Source organism: Babylonia areolata, chromosome 29 (assembly GCF_041734735.1).
Source record: "Babylonia areolata isolate BAREFJ2019XMU chromosome 29, ASM4173473v1, whole genome shotgun sequence".
Classification (NCBI taxonomy): domain Eukaryota; kingdom Metazoa; phylum Mollusca; class Gastropoda; order Neogastropoda; family Buccinidae; genus Babylonia; species Babylonia areolata.
Window position 1 is genome coordinate 19,686,880 of NC_134904.1, and position 10,693 is coordinate 19,697,572.

At 43.1% G+C, this 10,693-nt stretch overlaps 1 protein-coding gene across 1 annotated transcript; it reads left to right on the forward strand.

Annotated features, from left to right (window-relative positions):
* The first annotated feature begins 6,677 nt into the window (after nucleotides 1-6,677).
* Nucleotides 6,678-9,446, forward strand: LOC143274723 (interleukin 17-like protein). The gene is made up of 2 exons (XM_076578631.1): nucleotides 6,678-7,298; nucleotides 7,884-9,446. Exons 1-2 carry the CDS (start codon nucleotides 7,029-7,031, stop codon nucleotides 8,337-8,339), a joined length of 726 nt encoding a protein of 241 aa, XP_076434746.1. The 5' UTR covers nucleotides 6,678-7,028; the 3' UTR covers nucleotides 8,340-9,446.
* Nucleotides 9,447-10,693: the final 1,247 nt, after the last annotated feature.

Below are 10,693 nucleotides of genomic sequence, written 5' to 3' on the forward strand. Positions count from 1 at the left end.
CTTTCTCCTCTCTCTCTCTCTCTATCTCTCTCTCTTTCTCTGTCCGTATATATCTTTCTCTGTATCTCTCTGTCTGTCTGTCTGTCTCTCTCTCTCTCTCTCTCTCTCTCTCTCTCTCTCTCTCTCTCTGGGGCAAGTCTGTCCGTCTGTCTGTCTGTCTTTCTCTCTCTTTCTCTTACTCTCTCTCTCTCTCCTCTCTCTCTGTATCTCTCTCTCTCTTTCTCTGTCCGTTTATATCTTTCTCTGTATCTCTCTCTCTTTCCCTTTCTCTGTCTCACTACCCGTCCCTATTTCACTCCCTCTCTCTGTGTCTGTCTGTCTGTCTCTCTTTCTGTCTCTCTCTGTCTCTCGTTCTCTCGTTCTCACTGTGATCGACTACAGACTTGGGCTAACAACACTGTCTGAAAGCAGCCTCCTAAAATTAGAAAGGGTTCAAAACGAAGCTATGACAAAATACACTCCTATGGAAACCATGCGATACCTGCTTGACCTTCCTTCAATGCAGGCCAGAAACAAGTTACAGCAGCTTAAGACCTATTTCAGATCATTAGAAAACCTTCAAAACCCACTGCATGATGCAGTCAAGGAACCAAAAGGCAACCGTCTAGATGAGGAAGATCATGTATGGGGCAAGTAGAAGACACAATCCAGCTTGTATGCCGACTGCAAGACCTGAAAGAAACAAAAGAATGGAATGAAAAACCCTGAAAACCTCAATCATCTGTTCAACACAGCCATTTCACCCACTCTAGGAAGACATTGTCGGGAATGGTCAGAGGGCAAAACTGATGCAGAAGTGAAGCTACTCCTAGAAGAAAACAGAAAAGAAGAGGACATCATCATATACACAGATGGCTCAGTCACCAAAGGCCAATCAGGTTAGAGATTCACTGCGAAACAAAATGGAAAAACAATAGGGAAGAGAATGCTGCCTACAAAGTCACAACCTGAAGTCTAACGATGAAAGTTGAAGCTGTGAAACACGCTCTCTCGTGGCTATCATCCATCCATATGCCTGGAAACCAACATTCCATGATTCTAACGGACTTAGTGAACCTCATAAAGAAAATTGAAAGTGGAATGGGAAGCTCAGGGTGGCATGAAGCGATGCGCAACGTTCAGATTAATATATAAAAAAATGACATGTCATACTGCCCGGGACATGAAGGTGTCAGACTGGCGGCTGACGTCTCTTCCTTCCTCCTCCACTTGAAGTCATCAGGAAACTCTCACCGTGATCAGCCTTCAACTGTGGACATGTATATACACTGTGTGTGTGTGTGTGTGTGTGTGTGTGTGTGTGTGTGTGTGTGTGTGTGTGTGTGTGTGTGTGTGTATGTGTGTGTGTTTAATTTTATCGTAAAGCGCTTTGAGCTATCTTTAAGGGAGGAAAGCCTACAACAAAAGTCCACTATTATAATTATTATCATTATTATAATTATTATTATTATCATTATCATTATTATTATCATCATTATCAAAAGGAGAAAGAGGAAGAGATAGACAGACAAACCGAAACAGGGAGAGAGACACAGAGACAGACAGACAGACAGACAGACAGACAGAGTATCAGTATCAGTGTCAGTAACTCAAGAAGGGTCACTGCGTTCGGACAAATCCATATACGCTACACCACATCTCCTAAGCAGATACCTGACCAGCAGCGTAACCCAACGCGCTTAGTCAGGCCTTGAGAAAAAATATATGCAACACACACACACACACACACACACACACACACACACACACACACACACACACACACACACACACATAGACACGCACCTGAGCGCGCACACACAAAAACACACACACATGCTGCCACTGATTGCTTGCTGGTAACGCATCAACAACGAGCGGCCTACATCTAGGGAAATCGGAAATCCTCAGAAAAGTCAAAGAATACCAAAACTTGAAGAACAGATGCAAGGCCATCACACTGTTGATCGACTCAAAGAAATAAAGGAAGAGAGAGAGAGCGGCCATAAGTCTAGCATGAAAAGTAGAGCACGATGCTTTGCAAATCAAACGAATATTGGCATCATTTCCAAACCAACATTACACAAAATATCTCCAAAACGGAACAGTCTCTCTGGGCTTTTCAAAATACAGGAAACTGTGCAACACGCGAGACGCCACGTTCCTGGAATCAGAGATCTTTTCCCACTTCTCTTGCGGCCAATCAGTGGCAGCATGTGTGTGTGTTTATGTGTGTGCGCGCTCAGGTGTGTGTGTGTGTGTGTGTGTGTGTGTGTGTGTGTGCGCGCGCGCGCGCGCGAGTGTATAAATATACGCATGTGTCAGGAGAGCTCTGTGCACGTGCGAACACATTTTTTTCTCATATATATATATATATGTCGCATATATTTTTTTTCTCAAGGCCTGACTAAGCGCGTTGTGTTACGCTGCTGGTCAGGCATCTGCTTAGCAGATGTGGTGTAGCGTACATGGATTTGTCCGAACGCAGTGACACCTTCTTGAGTTACTGACACTGATACTGATACTCTATCTCTGTCTGTCTGTCTGTCTGTCTGTCTGTCTCTCTCTCTCTCTCTCTCTCTCTCTCTCTCTCTCTCTATCTCTCCCTGTTTCGGTTTGTCTGTCTGTCTCTCTATCTCTCCTTTCTCCTCTTGATAATAATGATAATAATAATGATAATAATAATAATAATTATTATTATTATAATGATAATAATTATAATAGTGGACTTTTGTTGTAGGCTTTCCTCCCTTAAAGATAGCTCAAAGCGCTTTACAATAAACATTAAACACATACACGCGCGCGCGCACACACACACACACACACACACACACACACACACACACACACACACACACAAACACACAAACACACACACACACACAGTGTATATACATGTCCACAGTTGAAGGCTGATCACGGTGAGAGTTTCCTGATGACTTCAAGTGGAGGAGGAAGGAAGAGACGTCAGTCGTCAGTCTGGAGAGACGTGAGATACACACACACACACACACACACACACACACACACACACACACACACACACACACACACACACACACACACACACACACACACACACTTCTATCTCTGTTTTTCTCTCTGTCTCTCTCTGTCTACTGTGTGTCTGTGATCTGTCTGTCTGTCTCTCCCTCTCTCTCTCTTCCACTCTCTCTCTCTCTCTCTCTCTCTCTCTCTCTCTCTCTCCCTCTCCCTCTCCCTCTGATGATTCATGCCACACTGCACTAACATCCTTAGTTGACAAGTGGCTGACTAATATAAATAATAATAACTTTACTGGAGTTCTATTTGTAGACTTCGCAAAAGCCTTTGATGTGATTGATCATGCACTTCTTCTTAAAAAACTTAGAATTTATGGCTTATCAAACAATACATTAGATCTCTTGCACTCATTTTTATCTGATAGGAAACAACTGGTGAAAATTAATAGAAAAGAATCTTCTCTATGACGTATTGAATATGGTGTTCCCGGGGTTCTGTGTTGGGACCCATATTGTTTTCCATTTATATAAATGATTTACCTTTATGTATCACTGCATTTTGTGAACTGTTTGCTGACGATACCACTTTACACGTTGACAATTCTAAACTCTCTGAAGTTTCCAGAACATTGCAGGTAAGTATTAATCAGTAAACTGATTGGTCTGAACTAAACCACATGAATTTGCACCCACAAAAAAAACAAATACAAAATACATGTTGATTACAACAGACAGAAGCGTCAAACTCTTGCATCTAATTCCTCCTCCCTTTTTATAAATGGCAAAGTCATTGAAGAAGTCGACAGTCACAAGGTTCTTGGGGTAATTATTGATAACAACTTGGCCTAATCTCATCACATAACAATGTTATGTAAAACTATTTCCAAAAAGGTATATCAACTTTCTAAAATAAAACTTTTTTTTTAATTTACATACTCGAAAAATATTTTTTCACGCCTACATTGAATCTTATATAAACTATGCCTCAATTGTCTGGGATTCAGCGAGTGATAACATCTTAAAACCACTCCTAAGTCTTCATAGGCGTGCTCTTAAATTAGTTATTCTAAAATCGTCCTCTTTATATGTTTCTGATTATATAGAACTCGATATATTGCCATTGAAAATTAAACTTACATATAATAAAGCCATATTTATGTTCAAAATAGTATCAGGTTATGCCCCACCCTCTCTCATAAGTAATTTCCCAGTAAATAGTCATCGTCACACACAGAAAATAACCTTGCCTCGGCCAAGAATTGATCTTTATAAAACAAGTCTCACATATTCTGGTGGATATTTATGGAATTCTATTTCATCTACACTTAATATAAACTCCAGTCTCAGTGTCTTCAAAAGACTATATCATAAACATGTAATGTCAGAGCTAAGTTCTTCGAATCCTTGAAATTACTGAGACTGATAAACAAATGATGTATTTTCAATATCCTTGTCTATTTGTCTATCTCCTTTCCTCCCTTCCTCCTTCCCTCCCTCTTCCCTCTCTTCCTCTCTCTCTCTCTCTCTCTCTCCACAGTTTTCCTCTCTTTCCTTCTTCGTATCTCTTCCTCTCTTACCTTCTTTCTTCCCTCTCTCCTTCACGCAAAAGCATACTATGTTATTTTGTGGGGAATTGTGTATTTTCTGTGACATTTATTGTTCTTGTTGTTCTTGCCATGCAATGTGGTTTTTTTCCTCCTTTTTTCAGTCTTCTTGTATTTCCTAGATTAGTTTATACGTTTTCTTTACGAGGGTAGGAAGAAAACAGGCCGATAAGTGCCTATTCCTTTTCCCTCAATAAAAAAAGTTTCGATTTCGATTTCGATTTCTTTCTCTCTTCCCTCTCTCCCTCTCTCTCTCCCTCTTCTCTCTTCCGGTCTCTCTCTCCACCTCTCTCTCTCTGTGTCTCTCTCACTTTCTCTGTCTCTCTCTCTCTGTCTCTCTCTCTCTCTCTCTTTCTCTCTCTCTCTGCCTATCTCTCTCTCTCTCTTTACTTCTCTCTCTCTCGCTCTCACCCCCCAAAAGGATAATCCAATCAAGAAGAACACCCCACCCCCTACCCCCCATCATAACTGCACTCCTTTCTGCCTCTTCCCCTCCACCCATCTCTCATTTTGGTTTCCTTTTCCCTGAACCCTTGTGATGCACTAGTGTACCTGACGATTTGATTAAAGGAAGAAACATTTTGTTTCACATCCAGGAAAGTCGTGGCATGACATAATCACGTGACAGACTGATGACTAGCTCGCTGGGTTGCGGGGACAAGACCGAACTGACAGCAACAATGGACAACGGACAATGGAACCAGACAACCCCGCTCCGTGAAACGGGAATTACCGAACTGAACAACAACAACAACAGCATCGAAAAGTCTGCATCATTGTCAGTTTGTGCTGTTTTTGGTTTTCTAACTTTCTAACTTCACAACAAGTCATTTGAACAAGCATTGGATTCTTCTTCCTTGTCTTTGAGATGAAGATGGACAGAGAGGGGGGAGGGAGGGGGAGGAGGAGAGAGAGAGGGATGGAGAGAAGGGAGGGAGACAGACAGACAGACAGACAGAGACAGGCAGAGACAGAGACAGACAGACAGAGACACAGATACAGAGAGAGAGAGAGCATTGGTTTGAACTTTGGGATAGGGGGAAGAAATGTGTGTGTGTGTGTGTGTGTGTGTGTGTGTGTGTGTGCGTGTGTGTGTGTGTGTGCGCGCGCGCGCGTGTGTGTGTGTGTGTGTGTGTGTGTGTGTGTGTGTGTGTGTGTGTGTGTGTGTGTGTGTGTGTGTGTGTGTGTGTGTGTTCTTTAGTTTAGCGTCTTTCCACTATTAGTGATATTGGACGATTTTTTTTTTTAAGTGGGGTGGGGTGGGGAGAGGGGGGAAGGGAGAGGGGAGTGATAAGTCAGGATAAAAAAAATGCATAACTAACATGAACTTAACTTTGACAAATAACAATTCAATAATGATGACAATAACTAAAACCATTAACACAATTATGAAGTACATTAAAGGAATGTAGAAACAGGGCTATGAACTAATGCCTTTGAAAGTTCTACTAAAGGAACCTCGTGTGTGTGTGTGTGTGTGTGTGTGTGTGTGTGTGTGTGTGTGTGTGTGTGTGTGTGTGTGTGTGTGTGCTGTGTGTTGTGTGTGTGTGTGTGTGTGTGTGTGTGTGTGTGTGTGTGTGTGTGTGAATATGTGAGCGCTTTATGCTGAAAGAAAGAGAGAGAGGGGAGAGAGAGAGAGAGAGAGAGTTGCACTCATACACAGCCGCGCACACAAACGCATGCACCCACCCACAGAGATAGAGAATTCTGATAACCCCCTCACTCAAGTCCCACAAGCAGTCGCATACATACTCTCTCTCTCTCTCTCTCTCTCTCTCTCTCTCTCACACACACACACACACACACACACACACACACACACACACACACACACACACACAGAGGAGGGGCGACCAGGGGTGTCGCAAGCACGCACACACACACAGAGGAGGGACGACCACACACACACGCAGAGCAAACGTGTCAGAGCACATCGCCACAGCGACGAGACACGACCGACCAATCAAATCTCCGATGACGTTCCACAGCTATTTTAAAACCCGGAACCTCTCGGGGAATCTCCTGAGCAGAGCAGGGAATGCCACCAACTTCAAAGCAGGAACTGCCGCCTCCCGCGACCACACTGCTGTATAAATGAGACTCGCTGCCTCTTTCGGCCATCACACCGCAACAGCTCTCTCCTGCACCAACACTTGTTCCATCTGTCTCTGAAAGCTTCAACAAGCTAGAGCTACAGTTTCCAAACGTCCACACACATTAACTGGTGACTTACAACTTGCCAAGTGGAAAAGTCTTCTACGAAAGTTTTAGGAGCTTTGTTTTTTCTGTCTTCGTTCAAAGTCAATTCGATATCAGTTCAACTTGTCTGAACGAGAAGCAAGTCTGCTTTCTACTGAAAATAAGCAAGGACCGAACTGAAGAAAAAAAAGTGACGATTATTATATCTGCGGTCTTGTCACAGTCTGATACACATACCCACAAAATGGTTTCCGCTTCGTTCAGCGAGTCTTCTTTCTCCGCGGGAGTCCGCCGCTGTGTCCTCGTCGCTGCCGTTATCGGCTGTGTCCTCTGCTGCCTGCCCATGACGACGACGGCGATGCCGATGAAAGAGGTGGTGGGGGAGGGGATGAGGAGGGTGAAGGGGGAGCAGCAGCAGCAGGAAGAGCATCACAGAGAGAAACGGGCCGTCAACAAAACGACCTGCGCCCAGCCTGACAGCCTGGAGTCCATGTTTCAAGCCATCAACTCTCAGGTGAGACTTTTTTGTTGTTGTTAATATTTTGGCGCTTTGATTTTTTGGTGGTCTTTAAAGACCAGTAGGTGTACTTTTAAGGGGTTTATTTGATTTTGCTGAACTAAAGTAATGCAGTCTGAAGAGGAAGAAGTTCAGATACAGAATAATGACTTCACATCCTGAAAGCTGTGTGATCTCAGTGAGGTGACAGCCCTTCAATGGTGAGCATGGCCTTCAGTGTTACACACAATTCCTTCCTTCCGTGTTGTTTTCTGTGCTTTCTTTTTGTTTTATTCTTTTCATTATTTTTAATTTTTTTATTGGACAGTTCTTTCTTTGTTTCGTTTTTGATTTCGTTCTGTTTTTTTCCTTTTTTTATTCGTTGTGTTCTTTTCTCTTTTTTTCTCTCTTTTTTCCGTTTTTTTTCTGTCCTTGGTTCTAATTCGTCATATTTATCTCCCTCTCTCTCTTTCTCTGTCACTCTTTCTCACGTTTACTGCCGTACCCCTTATCCCCCTTTATATGACAGATGGTTTGATTGAATGGTTCATCAATTGATTGATTCACCGATACTCATTTGTCTCCCCCTCTCTATGTGTTCAGCTGGGCAACACGGAATTCCTGGGCAAGCTGCACAACGGACAAGCCATCAGCATCCCCGCCAGCGAAGTCCCGGTGGAGGAGGACGGCGACCCCAACGAGACCAAGACGTGCCCGACCTCCCTGACGACGGACCCCACGGCCCCTCTGGCTCACCGCAGCCTGTGCCCCTACTACTTCAACGTGCTGAACCTGCCTGACGGCTACTACCCCAGCAGCCTGAAGACCGCCAAGTGCAAGTGCCAGCAGTGTATCCACAACGACGCCTATGGCTGTGAGCCTGTCCTGACCCGGGTGGCTGTGCTGAAGCCGGTGGGCTGTCACCAGGGACTGCAGAAGTATCAGGAGGAGCTCGTCTACGTCAGCACCGCCTGCACGTGCGCCTCGGCCAGCAGCACGCAGGGCACCACCACCACCCCTCCCCCCGCCACCACCACCACCCCCTGGTGGGTGCAGTAAGGGGGGTCATAGCCCTGTCAGCTCTGTAAGCGACCGTCAGTTTGTCGTTGGACTCAACAGACTCCGCCCTCTATAGTTGTTTTATCTCACAAGTTCCACTTTGGCTCAACATCCCTAAGTGACAGTCTGTTGTGAAGTCTGACATGCTGGTGATGCACAACAGATGAACACCGTGAAGATGTCACATCTTCTTCGTCACCTGTCATCGAAACACGTGGGACAAGTGTCGGTGTTTGGGGAAATCCGTTCTCAAACAAAGGGCAGCAATCTGTTGGCTTGGAACGACAACTGGTCCTTGCAGAGTTGTCCCCTCTTGTGAACCATCTGCCACAAGTGGTAATATTTGTGGTGGACAATGGTTCGCGATTCTGATTTGGGTTTATTTCTTATCTTAACGCTCTTGCAGTAAGGCAAATGCAGAGTTGGCCATATTGGTCTCAGACAGTAAGAGAGAGAGAGAGTATGAGTGTGTGCATGTGTGTGTGTGTGTGTGTGTGTGTGTGTGTGTGTGTGTGTGTTCCGTAAATTCCAATTGAGCATATCACTGCCACATGTAATACTCATTTGTAATGTCAGCAAAAGGTTGACAGAGTTGTGGATCAATTTTGATATGATCCGTTTGGTTGTACTGTTTTCTCTTTCTCTCCTTTTTCTCCTTCTCCTTCTTCTTTTTCTTCTTCTTCTTCTTCTCCTCCCTCTTTTTCTTCTCCTTCTTCTTCTCTTCTCCTCCTTCTCCTTCTACTCCTTCTTCTTCTTGTCTGTCATCTTCTTCGTCCTGTGTGCTATGGTTGTTTAAAACAATGATCAATGTTGTTTTGTTTCGCGGATCACATTCGGAGGGACCACGTGTCAGAAACGGCAGTTCCCCTCAGGAAATTATTGTGCTGGAAATGATCAGTAATTTGTGTCTTCAGCGCTTGTACAACGTATGTTGGTTTATGTTTTGTATCTATAATGTTTCACAGTGTTTAGATCCTCAATGACGTAACTTGCATCCTGTGATAACACTGTTGTTCGTTTATTTGTTCTATATTGATACATTTCACAGTGTTCAAGACTTCGTAGTCATAACTTGTTTCATGGAATAACCTCACTGTGTTGACTTTTTGTTTCATTGGAAGCTGAGAGAGAGACGGGGGTAGGGGTCGGGGTGGGGAGAGGGGTGGAGAGAGGGCGGGAGGAGGCATCTCTCTCTATATATAGGTTATATTTCCATTGCTTGTAACTCAATAGTATTCAGCGAATTTTATTTGTCACCATTTGTGTTCATGATATATATATATATATATATATATATAGAGAGAGAGAGAGAGAGAGAGAGAGATGTATTTATATATAATATATATATATATATGTGTGTGTGTGTGTGTGTGTGTGTGTGTGTGTGTGTGTGTGTGTGTGTAAAGAGAAAAAAGGAAAAAGAGTCGGTCAAATATTCTGTCAAGAATCTGTCAAATATTTCAAATTTTCGGAACGATCATGTTCCTTCCTCAAGGGATATATATATATATATATATATATATATATATATATATATATATATATATATATATATCGTGTAAAGAGGTCAATAACGATTGTGACTTACCAGTGACTGAGACATGCTGATGACAACAAATCATATCTATATCCATGTGTCTGTGGATACCAAATTTCTAAATTTCTCCAGTTGGAGATAATAAAGTTATTCTTATCTTATCTGTGATGCTCTAACTGCTCAAAACATTTTTTTTTTTGTTTTTAAAATGTATGGTACCTACATGTGTCGAAATCCTCATATCACTGTTTGTCTTTTACAGCTTGTTTTAACTTAAGACATGTTCATTTTTTGCACAGAAAAGACTTTGTTAAGCAAGTGATATAGTGTGGAGGTATTTATTGGCGTGAAAGAAAAGCTGAGAATGGAGAATCAAATCCACATATCACATGTTAATGTTACATTGATTGAAATTGACGTTGACTGTATGTTTGTCTGATAGTGTGGATGGGGTGTGAACATTATTTATCAATGTGTTGAATGTTTTGGACTGAATAAAGATATGGAAAAAAAAAAGAACAGAACGTGGTGTCACCCTTTTGTCTCTGTCTATTTTTCTGTATCCCTCTCTTTTTTTTCTCTCTCACACTCTGTCTGCATCTTTCTCTTTCTGTGTGTGTGTCTCTCTCCCTCTCTCTCACTCAATGTCTCTCGCTGCCCCTCCCCCCTCATTCTCTCTCTCATTCTCTGTCTTTCTCCCTCACTCTGACACACAATATACGTACATATACGTGCACGCACGTACACTGATTCACATACGCTTGCACGTATAAAGTTGGGCACACACGCACGCATATAGGCTCACACACACACACAC